The 13,742-nt window shown below is 40.0% G+C and overlaps 1 protein-coding gene across 8 annotated transcripts in view; it reads left to right on the plus strand.

Annotated features, from left to right (window-relative positions):
• Positions 1–13,742, plus strand: part of LOC141917549 (vasculin-like) — a 64,975-nt gene that overhangs the window by 17,644 nt on the left and 33,589 nt on the right. For all 8 annotated transcript variants that reach the window (XM_074810799.1, XM_074810797.1, XM_074810796.1 and 5 more), the window contains one exon: positions 7,428–7,547. In XM_074810799.1, the coding sequence (XP_074666900.1) occupies positions 7,485–7,547 (63 nt within the window). In that variant the 5' untranslated portion in view covers positions 7,428–7,484. The remainder of the gene's footprint in view (positions 1–7,427; positions 7,548–13,742) is intronic.

The following is a 13,742-nucleotide window of genomic DNA, read 5'->3' on the forward strand; positions in this document are numbered from 1 at the left end:
TGTCAGTTATAATAATTTCCAGCATTTTATAGATGCCTGGCATGGAAACAAAAAAGTCTAGGTCTGTCTACTTGCCTTATCTTTTTGCTCCATGGCTTTTGCCAGCACAACTACTTCCTGGTTTAGCGCTGCAGCTGAGTTAATAAATGCACCCAATTCTGTCTGTAGTGACTCTACAGTTACTCTGTCTGTAATGAGTCTGGTATGTGCCTGTGCTGTATTCCCATTATTTTTTTTAATGTGCTACACAGAGATAGGAGCTGGAATAATGGATGCTTCCTAAGGATTCTGCAGTATGTTTAGTCTATAATGCTCGCTCTCACACTTCACTAGTGGTTAGAAAGAACTGCCATGTATTGCCAGTCTGTGTATTTGGTGAAATTGTTCAGGAGTGAAATAGGGTGAAATCTGTAACTGATGTAGTTGTGGTGGCAGGAGTCCCTAATTTAGGACAAATGGTATGAGAATGAGTAAGTATCCTATGGTGTGGTGTTTTGGTTTTTTTTCTCCTGGTAAACAGGGGAAAAAGAGATTATTTCTTAAAAAAATATTTTTACTGCAAGAAACTACACAAATTTTATTAAAACGTGGAAATTGTTTGTTAAATATGAGATATATTCTATAACACTGTTTCAGATAGTTTGTTCAACTGGATCTCCTTGATCTCTGTATTTCATGCCCCTGTTTTATGTGCAAACTGCATGGAGGATTTAACTTACAAACAAGCTTTGCAAACAAAACTTTAAATGTTAGTAATTTTGGCTGTTGCATGTTTTTTCCCAGTAATACTGAATTAAAGGTTGCAGATAATGTGAAAATTGTAATACAAGATGAAGCTTGAAGAATCACTTTCCTAAAAATCTGAAAGTAAATTAATCTGAAAGTTCATGAATACAGGGTGTTTTCTGCTTTTGTAGCATGCTGAATTCTATCTGTGTTATTGCAGAAAAAAAATTTATGTTGGTTGTAGCGTTACCGTAAATTTGGTCTCAAAAGAACCCCCTAAGACTTAGTTTGCAGTTTTAGAAGGCAGGCATTCTTTATTGCAGCGCTGGATGCACGGGGGATCACTCCACCTAACGCGCATGCTGAAAGACAAGGGCACGTTTATTATATACAATAAAAGAAATGAATATTCATGTAACTTCTGAGAAGTACCCACCTCTTTCCAGAGGATCTAATGCATGTGTTAATACATTGCGCGAGCATACTAAAATCTGGGGCAGGGTCTCCGAGGGGCTTCCATGGGGGTTTTCGGTGGTCTGTGGTGGTCCCTAGTGGCTGTTGAAGAGGTGTCTCTTGGTGTCCTTTCCGTGAACTCTGAGGGTTTTCATATAAGGCCTCGTCTTGGCTCATGGCTCTGTCTGTAAAGTTTCTCAGCTTTCTTATCTTTGGCTCCCACAGGTGTCTGTTGGTTTCTCTGCCCTCCCCGGGATGGACCCATCACAGTTGCAAAAATTATGTCCTTCGGTGCACTCTTGTCTGAGGCCCCTTACAGCAGTTAGCACCAACTGCTAGCAGCCATCAGCTAGCAGGCATCAGTAGTGCATGGTCTTCACGTTTAAAAACTTTGGTTTTTAAACACTGCATTGATTTAAAGTAGCAGGGGAGAGAGGAAAAAAACTTGCTGGGGCATGGTATTCTCATATTACCACCTAAGTGGGAAAAACTGGATTAATTATTACAATGTTGGTTTTGTGTACATGCATTGTGTTAGATGTTAAATTCTTTAGTTTTTCAATAATTAGTTTCTGATTTATAAGCATAATAGCAATTGACAGGTTCAAATATTTATGTTAAGTCTTAAAGTTGTTCCAGAATTTTGTTGTTCTGATCTTCAAAACTGTGTGCCCAGCCTAAATCTGTTATAACCGGTATCATCTTGTGATTCTTATGGTATTTTGGATTAAGGCATCTCTTTTCTTGGTGGAATTTAATCATTCAGATGTTTATAACCACTGTTTAAATACATCTTAGGTCCTAATTTTGTGAGGCAAAGCAAGCCCAAATAGTTTCCTTAGACTTTTCTTATCCCTGATCACTGAAATAGTTCATTATTGCACTAAGTAAAATTTTAAATTTCTCTGCTGTTCTAAGTGTGATTTTACTTGTATCTTTTCCTGTGATGATTTAAAAAAGAAAAATGTAGTAGTGCAGGGAAAATTGACTATATTGTTTAAGATTTGATTTCTTAATTTAATTTGGTAGGCATAAGCTAAACTAATAATAGTTGGTTTAGTTCCATCTTTTTTGTTGTTTTTGCAGAGTTTTGGGAGTTGACTAGCTGTTTTTTCTTAGCCCTTTTGCAGGTCTTCTGATTCACGCAGTGGCTTTCTACTTCCCTTTTCTCAGCATGTTACTTCTTTTTCTAAAACAGAGGCAATATATTAAATTTTCCTGAATGCTCTTCAGATGAGACAAATAAGTTTGTTAAGAAAGTGAGTGTGTCCAGATGCTCTAAAACTGGTGAAAAATATTTTCTGTCACAAAAGGACCTTATTGACTCAACCATAAAAAAACCCCAGCCCAACCTTTTTGGATGTTGGTTAAGCACGCTTGGTTCAGTGTTCTTATTTTAGATGCTCATGTGGCTCAAAGTGGGTCACTGAGTTATATTTATGAGAAATCTCCACTGTACATCATTTGGAACCAGCTGTTCGTTATTCCTTGGCATTCATTGCCTTATGAAGATCATACTTCACAAAACTGTAGACTTAAATTTTATGTAATTGAATATTGGAATAATTGTTGCATGTTACCTGAAACAAAATGCTTTACAGACTTCTCTCAGATATGCCCCACAAGAAGTAAAAATTAAGAACAGTGGTAGGGTTTTTTTTTTCTTTTCTGTAAACTAGTCTGCTATCCACAACACAGCAAAAGATAAATTTTATCTAAATTTATGGGCTATGGAAAGCTTTCTTTTCTGAAGTCACTATGTAGTACTTGAATCGGATACCAGAGACTATTGCTGAGATTGGACTGAATATTTTGACCAGTCTGATTAAAGAAACTTAAATGCATTTGAGTGTTAATAGTATAAGGATAACAGTTATTTTGGTATCTTTTTCTCGCCTTTCTAGAATTGTGCAGCTCTGCTTCAGTAACAGACAACCCAAACCAAGTTAGCTTTTATGATGCTTTTGTTAGAGAATGGCAGGTATATTTTGAGTTTGTGCTACCAGGGAATCATGAATTCATCATTCAATGATGAATTTTGGGTCTGATCTTTTGTTATCAAGAGAGTTTCTGAAAGCAGTGGAATAGTGTTCAGATCTGTGGAGCTTACCTCAGTAAGCTTACTTCTGATAGCTGTATTAATGCTGGGAGTACAACAGCTGTTTTATCAGTGTTAATGAACAGTAGTTGATCTGTTGTGTGGTGTGTGTATGTAAGAGAAGGCTTACTAGCAGACAAATGAGTTCTTCATGGTCTGTCAGTATAAGTAAAGCAAATTCCTGTAAATGCTTGTATGGGTGCATATTACTTTCATTCTATTCAAATACTTTAAATGTGGGGGGTTTAAAAATTTATTTATTTTTAAATTTATTTCAGAATAGGACAGTCCCATGTTTCTGAAAGGCAGAGGTGTTTTTCTAAATTGTTGATCAATGTTATCTATTTGCCTTAGTGGCTCCTCAGTCTTTGTAAAGGCAGCTCTTGTTTGATGTCAAACTGGAAGGATGTATCTGCGGGAGTTACAGACATGCGTATGATCACACAGTGATTAAGCAATGCCAACTTTAATATGGTAGACCAGCCTTTTATACTGCAGGTGAAAATCACAAGATACAATCACATGGTACAATTCTTTCTGATTGGACAGTTAGCTTTGCACATGCTCCTTAAGCTCTCTTCTGATTGGCTGAGAACTGCCACCTCGACATTGTACAAACTTCTTCTCTGCCCAGACCCACACCCTGAAGTTGTTTAACTTCCTGGGTTCTTCCTCATTCTTCCAGGGTCATTCCCTCGTCACATCCTCGCCGAAGCTGAGGCTTTGCCAGTCTTGCCCATATGCAGGATTGCTCACATGCCAATTTCCTCGCAGGAAATCCTTTAGAATCCCCACATGTATCAAGTGAACTTCTAAAGAAGTCCCTTCGGTATTTTTATTAATAACTTCAGTCATGAAATGGAGTGTATGCTTATTAAATTTGTAGATACTATGAATCTGAATAGAGGTTGCAAGTGCTTTGGGGGACACAATGCAGAAATGTCTTTGCTGGAGATAGCTTAAGAAGTAGTGGACTTGAATAGCAGGAAAAAAGACTTATGTCAGACCTTATAGAAGAAACCTTTCTAGTGATGTAAGAGTAGTTCAATACTATACTGGGACATGTGTCAGAAGAAAGTTATAGTCTCAGTTGTTGGTTGGTCTAACTTAAGTTGGAAAGCAACGAAGAATCAATCAAACTGATGTTTGGCAACCAAGCTGATCACGAAAGGTTTAAGCATAGCAAATGCTGTCTGTGGCAGCAGAGTGGTCTTGCTGACATCTCATTCTCGCTTTTTGTGATCTATTTTCAATTTACCAAAAATATCTTCCTAAGACTGAAGAGTATCCTAGAGCCATTGGATATTTGCTAGATCATCAAAACAGAGCTCATGCTTATAGTGAAAATGTTTATATTAAAATACATTCTAGGACAAACTTGTTGGCAACATCAGAAAGATAGCATCTATAAGAGTATGTATGAAGCCCAGTAAAACATGGTATTATTGATTTAAAGCTGGGTAGGCTGTGTACTCTAAAATGTAGTTTTTTTAAAAAAAAAATTAATATTTGTTCTTTCCTCTGATTTGTTGAGTGTTTCCCAATTTAATTATGGATAGGGTATTTGTGCCTTTTAGAAGTTAGTGAGTAAATAAGGTTTAATAATGAAAATACTCAGTTTTCCTGTATCTAATTGTCAGACCAATAATATGTACAATCAGATGAGAGAAAGTGTTTTCTTTATTTCAGTGGTGTGGAGATCAGTATCTTCAGTAGTTGCTTTTCTTGGTAGTCTTTAACTAAACCTGTGGTTCTAAAAATACATCTAAACTTCTGTTATTATTGTTCTTTTATCAAAATTAGCTGGAAGAATTAGGCCTAAAAGAGTTTCTTTTACGGATTTATTGAAACTTACAGATATTTTGCTGCTGACTTTGCACTCTTGAGCATTGTTTAGTTTTGGCCTGGGCTTCTTTCTTTGTCACTTCACTATACTGTTTTGGATGAAAGGGATTGACTCATTTGACTCAGCAGCACTATCAAAAACCTTTTTAGAGCTTTTAGTTGGAGAACTGAGAACATGGGGAAGACTTGAGTCTGCTTCTAGAATAATTTTTGTGTGAAGAAATATACACCCAGTATCAGTGAGCTGTGGACAAAGTTTGGTTAAAAACACCTTTCCAGTCCTTAGATACTTCGTGATCACCAAGTCTCACCTTAGCCCTTGATTTATGTGCAAAGGTAGGAATGTTAATAAGTTAAGAATAAACTTTTTATGGCAGTTGGATAAATAGTAGTGTTAGGAAGCTTGACTAGTTTTCTAAAAACAGTAAGGCTAATTTATTAAGAAATCACATTGTTAGTACTTCTGTTGTCCCATACCTAATAGCTAATTCACCAGTAACTTGGTAATACTTTTTGGATCCTTTATGTTCTTATTCAGTATATACCTAATCTCTTCATTTGTTTTGTAGACTGTAAGTGCCTTGGTCTGAAGATCTTGTTGTGCTGATCTTTCAGTATTGATACCTGTCTTGGTCCTTCCTAAAAATTTCATGACTCTCTTGCTTGGAGATGAGAACTGTATCTGAGGGAAGGAGGAAAAATATTTTTCTTGCTGTAGTCTGTTCACATTTATTTTGCTATTTCTTAATTTAGCATGTCTGGTTCATCTGTAAATATATACCCTTTTCTGTTTATATACCATTGCTGAACATGATTAATCAGTAAAAGTGAACTTGGTTCCTGTTAGAAAGAGAAGCCATTTTTGTGATGGTTCTGTGACTCTAGAACTTTCTTTATTTTTTTTTTTTTTTTTTTTACTAGTCTGACATAATTGGATTCTTTAGAAAATTTCTCTGGAATTTCATTTGAGGTTAATTTAGAAGAGAGCATTGGATGACTTCAGTAGAGTAATTTATAACAAGTTATTTGAGTGACACATACTTTTACACTTGTCTGTATTTAATGGTAGCAGATTTTGTGCATCTTACCTTATAGTTTAACTCTGGTATCAGGGGTACCTAAAAACTTTAGTGTGAGCTCACTGCATAAAAAAGAATCAGCAGCCCAACTAAGTAGTGCAGTTTAATGCTTACAAATCTGCTATACTTCCTTTTAGAAGTTGGAACATTCTCCTCTGTCACTGGAAGTCTGTACTAGTCCGGTTCAGGCTAGAATACAACAATAATTATCAGTTATCAAGTTCAGATTCCACAGCTCTTACTAAAACTTACTCAAATTATAGCAGCTTTAGATTAAAGTGAACTATGTCAGTGCTCACTAACCTAAGTTTCTACCTTTTGACACGCAAAACGATAAAGTATTATTTCAAGATTAATAATTATTGAACTATGTGGCCCATGGGGTCTTGGTCTGAGATTTTACAGATGAGCTCATAGCAGCATAGCTGGTTACATGGTTACACAGTGTTCCATAGTTACTTAAAATAATATACAATTATTCTCTGAGTTTTATAAAACTAATATTCTTATAAAATTCTATTTGATTATTTAATCATGATTATTTCTCATCATAAGTTCCAAAATCATCCACTTAATAACAAATCAATGGCAATCTGTAACAAGAGCATGGGGTAGAAAAAGTACTCTTGGATTTTATCTTAAGCCATTACCTTCTCTTGCCCATTTTCAAACTAGAGAATTTTACTGGATTTTGACAGTATTTCTGGACACATAAACACTGTTTCCATTAAATCTAGAGAAAATATGGGGCTTGTGGTGGTCCTGAGCATCTAGTCTTTTATTAAGGAACTTTAATATGGCCTCTGAGATTAACTTTTAGGGACTAATTTGAAAAATCAGCTTCTTCTAGGAAGCTAATGAAATAGCTCCTGCAGTCCATTCTGGATAGTACCAGAAAATATTTCAACAAGCTAATTTTGCCACAGCTTTCTGATCAGACCTTATACAAGATGCTTCATCCTATTTATAAGAGGAAATAATAGAGTGACTGTTACAGTTGTATTTTCATGATACCAGTGATATATTTGATTAGTGTGACACTTTGGTAATAAAAGTGCAGATGTGATGCTATAAATGAGATGAGGCTAGTTAGATTCCAAAAACAGATCTGTGTGAAAACAATACTAGAAAACAGAAGGGAAATAATGATCAAAACATCACAAGTGTAATCCTCTTGTAAGATAAGCATCTGAAAACTACTCATTTCTTGTTTTTTTCAATTACAGGGACTTGCAATGAGGTGCTGAAGCCTTGTTTCATTGATTTGGAGAGATTGGACCTAAATGGCGCAGCATGACTTTGCTCCAGCCTGGCTTAATTTTCCTACTCTGCCATCATCAACAAAGGTATGTTCTTTGCTGTTCTTTTGAACAGACAGTGTCATTATTAGAGAAGTCTAAATGTCATAACCTCAATCACAGTAAAAAATACAAATCTCTTTATAAATATGTGAAGGGTGATAACAGATGATATCTAGCAAGTCTTGCTGTCATGATTTAAATGGTTGGACCTTGGTTGTCAAGCTCATACCTCCGGTAAGGGTTTCTGTGAAGTGTGTGCCTGGACATGTTGTCAGAGCTGTTGTTGGATTAATATTGCCTTCATCAGGAGTTTAAAATTAATTATAGTATTTTGTGCTAGAAGAACAGAGGCATGTGCTTAACATTCTTGCTTCTGATTTTGCTCTGTCCCCTATACGTTTTACAGAAGTGTTACTCTATCATCCAAGTGATTAAAAAAATGCTTTTGAAATAGACCTTCTGAAATGGCTCTTCAGTTGCTGGTGGGATGCTTGCTACTACTAGTAATGTGTGGCGCTTTCAAATAGTTGTGCATTCTCACTGTGGTGGTTTCATCTAGACTACTGTTACTCACTTTATACAATGGGACAGCTTGGAAACAAGAAATAGCAATCTCTGAATCATTAGGATTTCTGAATATTCTAGGAAGTCTTGAATATTTGTCTCTGTTACGGAGGCTTCCAAATAAGCAACCCACCACCAATTTAAAAAAATAAATAGATTTATTTTTTCCATAAAACCACCAGTCAGCTCTCCGTAGATTACAGATCCGGATGTCCACAAGAGGAGAACAGAATAACTTTCTGGGGTTTGACAGTAACCCGAAATACTTTACAAAGCCCCACTCCCCGGGGGTTTAACGACAACCCCAAACGAAAACTTCACTTCCTAGGGTTTAACGGGAACCCGAAACGTAAAACAAAGCCTCACACCCCAGGGGTTTAACGACAACCCCAAATGAAAACTTCACTTCGTGGGTTTAACGAGAACCCAAAACGAAAAACAAAGCTTCACAGCCTAGGGGTTTAACGGGAACCCCAAACGTAAACTTCACTTCGTGGGTTTAACGAGAACCCAAAACGAAAAACAAAGCTTCACAGCCTAGGGTTTAACGACAACCCAAAACGCTCTATCACTCACCTAGAAAGTGAGGGCTCTCAACCTCGAGGACCTGCTCAGGGCAGCGTCCCGACCCAAAGTACCTCGAGGAGTTTCCTTGGGCAGCATCCTGACCCAAGGGGAGAGTCCTCTGACCGCAGCGTGCAGCTCCAGGGGACGAGCTCCAAATGGCTCCCCCAGGGGACTCCATTTATACCCAGGCCGAATCTGACCTGTAGTCAATAGCGGCTCCCATTGGTCAAAGGTCTCAGCTACCGCGAGACCCTGAAAACAAAGACAGCCAAAAGCTGCCACGTTTCAACAGCCAGGAAGCTCTGTTTTCACTGGGCGGATGCACCTGCCACAATCCACCCCGTGACTACAGTCATGATTCAGCTGGTTTCCTTGGAGTGGTGGTGCAGTCACCTCTTGCCTCCAAGGTTAAAAGGGAGCGCGGTCCGGTGAGTCTCCATGCTCATTGTGGATTGTCATCCCTAGGTAATTATACAGTCAAAATTGAAAAGGCTGATTAACCATTCTAACAAAACAAACAATCAATGCCCAATATAACAACACCAAGTCCAATCATATTCTTCTGAGGGCTGTCAATTTCACAAGACTCCTTCACCACCCCGTTGTCATCAGGATCTTGATTGTCCATATGGATCCCCACAGCCAGGCAAGATGTCGACATCATCCATTCCTCCGAGGTCCTAATAAAAACAAAACTAGGCCTCGGATCAAAACCCGGGCATCAAGTTAAAAATCAGAGATTATCCATTGGACACTAATTCGGTGGGTTTCCTCACCTTTATCTAAAGCCTCCCAGGCATATAAACCCCTAGATTTTACCAGGACCATAGACACAATGCCAACTAGGAGCAACTTCACCATGACAGGCTGGCATACATATCGCTCCACCATGCCATTGGCTTGAGGGTAATATGGTGTATAAAACACCCACTCAATACCTTCCCCTCGTGCCCAGTCTTGCACCACTGCAGCTGTAAAATGTGACCCATTATCACTCTGAATACATTCAGAAATGGGCAAAATTGAAAACCATCCTTTTAAAACTTGGACTGTTTGGCCTCCAGTAGCTACATTAACAGCTGTAGCCATAGTTAGTCCCGATACCACCCCTACTCCCACCAAGATGTACCTTCTTCCATGAGATGGTTTTAAAGGACCAACATAATCAACTTGCCAGGTGCTCCAAAGTCCCTTACCTTCTTTAATATGTTGGGCTGGTGCTTGATTTGGATGGTTAATCTTAAGCCTCACTTGACATTGTGGACAAGCCATAAGAATTGCTTCACACATCTTCATTGGCACAGGCCATCCCCAGGACCAACACCCACAACAGAGATCTATTTTCCCTGAGTGACCTCGCTTAATATGTAGCCACTCAACCAGCCGATCCCAATCTCCTTTGTCACTATTAACTACCCTGATTTGGGCCAAATGATCTACTTGTTGATTCCATTTTGCAGCAGGGGTTCCATCTCTTACATGGCCCTTTACCCACTCTATATACCGCCGTTCAGCCTCCTTAAATGAAGTGAAAGAAAATAACAAAGGTCTAACTGGTCCTTGTGGTCCCTTCTGAAACACGCCACAATAAGAGGCATGTTCTGCAAATCCCCACTTCACTCTCAACGGGTCCTGTGGATGTAAGGGCCCCAACTTCTGATAAGTTTTAAGTTCATCCTTTAAAACATTCAGGGCCTCTGTATGCTGTAACGTCCAGTCCCATGCTCTATCTTTCCGCAGCAAACCATATAAAGGGCAGGCAATTACTGAAGACCCTGGTATATGCTTCCTCCAATAACTCAACAGTTGCTGCAGTTCTACCTTATTACCTGGTATCTGTCCCTTCTCAATAACTGATAAAATATCATCAGATACTACAATTGCTCCAGCCACCCACCAAGCTCCTAAAAATTTAATTTCTTGTCCTACCTGTTCTTTAATATTTCCTATATACTGATATATATGAACACCCAACAGCATCTCCACCATATCAAGAAGCTTGGCCAAAGTATTATGAGCAATAGTGGGAGAATGTTTATACCCTTGTGGGAGTCGATTGAAAGCATATTGAATCCCCTCCCAGGTAAAAGCAAACTGAGGCTTATCTTCATCCCTCAGAGGAATCATAGAAAACATATCTTTAACATCTAAAGCAGCCATCCATAAATGAGCAGCTACCTGTATTGCTGCTACTACTGGTGATATATTTGGGACAGCAGCTGTTAAAGGTAGAATATTGCTATTCAATCTCCAATAATCAATTGTTAACCACCAATGCTCATCTAACTTACGGACTGGCCAAACTAGAGAATTACAAGAGAAATGTGTTCTCACTAGGGGACATTTTTCTATTGCCCCCGTCACACCTACTATATTTGTAAATTTCCTTGATGGTTTAAATCCTAACTCAGTGACTTGTTGTCTATTTAAAACACTAACTCGAGCCCCTATGTCAATTGAAAACTCCAAACTTATCCGTTTAGGACCCACAGGAATATATATATAAGGTTCCTTATCAGCGGACCATTGGCAGGAATTCACCGTGCGGAGTGGGCGGCCCGATCCCCAAACCGCAGCTACTAGTTTTTTTAACTCTCTCAACTCCCCCCTCGATGCCACAAAAGGGTTAATTTTCCCTTCCTGAGGGAGTAGAGTTACCTGTGTTTCCCTTTGTTTTCGAGTTTTCCCCTCCAGCAATTCCACCAACTTTAAGATATTATCAGTAGACCGCCCATGCAACCCGGCCCGGGGCACCCCCAGTGCCAGTGCCTTCTGCCAAAGATCATTCCTTCCTGACTCATAAAATCGGCCTAACTTATCTCGGGGCAATTCAAACTCTCTACGAGCAGGCTGTTCAGCGGGGGAAGCTGTTCGACTAACTTGTCGAACCCTCCGATTTTCACCCCCACCCCCACTCAAATCAATCCAGCCCATCTCTCTAAGGGACTGGATATGTGTCTTTAAGGCATCCGGGAGCCCTCTGATGAGAGGTTTAAGGTGGCTGGGATCCACCGGCGCCGCAAGCGGAATTCCACACCGCCCCCTCTTATTCATCGCCTGAATGCCAGCCGCCTTTTGTACTCCTTCTGCCAGCTCCACTGCTGCAAAGTAGTCCTGCGCCTGAGTCAAGCAAGCACCTAATATGGCGCACATTTTTCCTTCATTTCTGCTTATCCACCAACTTCCCCGGCTCTGTTTCAACTTTCTCACAACTTCTACCGGGTCAAGCCGCCTCTCTTTTGCCCACTGTATCTCTAAAGGGGAAGGGGCACAGCTATATTTCTGTAACAACTCCTCTATTGACATCCTGCCGACTACGCCAATTGTTACGGAGGCTTCCAAATAAGCAACCCACCACCAATTTAAAAAAATAAATAGATTTATTTTTTCCATAAAACCACCAGTCAGCTCTCCGTAGATTACAGATCCGAATGTCCGCAAGAGGAGAACAGAATAACTTTCTGGGGTTTGACAGTAACCCGAAATACTTTACAAAGCCCCACTCCCCGGGGGTTTAACGACAACCCCAAACGAAAACTTCACTTCCTAGGGTTTAACGGGAACCCGAAACGTAAAACAAAGCCTCACACCCCAGGGGTTTAACGACAACCCCAAACGAAAACTTCACTTCGTGGGTTTAACGAGAACCCAAAACGAAAAACACAGCTTCATAGCCTAGGGGTTTAACGGGAACCCCAAACGTAAACTTCACTTCGTGGGTTTAACGAGAACCCAAAACGAAAAACAAAGCTTCACAGCCTAGGGTTTAACGACAACCCAAAACGCTCTATCACTCACCTAGAAAGTGAGGGCTCTCAACCTCGAGGACCTGCTCAGGGCAGCGTCCCGACCCAAAGTACCTCGAGGAGTTTCCTTGGGCAGCGTCCTGACCCAAGGGGAGAGTCCTCTGACCGCAGCGTGCAGCTCCAGGGGACGAGCTCCAAATGGCTCCCCCAGGGGACTCCATTTATACCCAGGCCCAATCTGACCTGTAGTCAATAGCGGCTCCCATTGGTCAAAGGTCTCAGCTACCGCAAGACCCTGAGAACAAAGACAGCCAAAAGCTGCCACGTTTCAACAGCCAGGAAGCTCTGCTTTCACTGGGCGGATGCACCTGCCACAGTCTCTTGTTCCCAAAAATAGTCAGGCTATTTTTAAACCCCTGTGGCAGAACAGTCCAACATAATTGCGTTTTATGACCAGTAGTAGGGCTTTCCCACTCAAAAGCAAATAGTCTCTGACTTTCTTCTTCTAGTGGGATACAAAAGAAAGCATCCTTTAAGTCCAACACACTAAACCATTGATCAGTGTCCCTTATAGTAGTCAATAAGGTATAAGGATTGGCCACTACCAGATGCACATCCTGAACAATTTGCTTAATAGCCCTTAAGTCTTGAACTAGCTGATACTCATTAGAGTGTCATTTCTTTACTGGAACAATGGGAGTATTATATTCAGATTGACACTCTCTTAATAGTCCATATTTCATAAAATTTTCTATCAAGGGTTCAAGCCCTTTCCTTGCTTCCAACTTTATAGAATATTGTTTCTGTCTTACCAGTTGTGCTCCTAGCTTTAACTCAGTCTTCACTGGTTCAGCTAATTTTGACCGACCTGGTACTCCAGATGCCCATACGAGGGGATTCACTGCATTCAAAACCTCTTCTGGTATCTTTGGAGTTTCTTCTGCTGTTCCCAGCTGTAACAGAAAAACTTGCACCTCCAGTGCCTTTTCTTCAGGAATCTGCACATGAATGTGATTACTTTCAAACATGATTTGAGCATTCAATTTACTTAACAAGTTTCTTCCCAATAAAGGAATAGAGCAATCGGGTATGTACAAAAATTTATGCATAAAATTCCGAGATCCATATTGTCCTGGTTTCAGCCAGGATAGAGTTAACTTTCCTTGGGCTGAGAGGGAGCACAGCTGGAGTGCCGGGCCTGGATCAGTCATTGGAGTATTCCATATCATGTGATGTCATGCTCAGTATATAAGGGGACGCGTGCTCTCTCATTTCGATTTCCATTTTCTGGTTGGCGTGGTGGGATTTCTGGTGTGGTGGGGATCACTGCTGGGGGCGGGCTGTGTACCAGTCGCCGGTCGGT

The sequence above is a fragment of the Strix aluco genome, chromosome W (assembly GCF_031877795.1).
Source record: "Strix aluco isolate bStrAlu1 chromosome W, bStrAlu1.hap1, whole genome shotgun sequence".
Classification (NCBI taxonomy): Eukaryota; Metazoa; Chordata; class Aves; order Strigiformes; family Strigidae; genus Strix; species Strix aluco.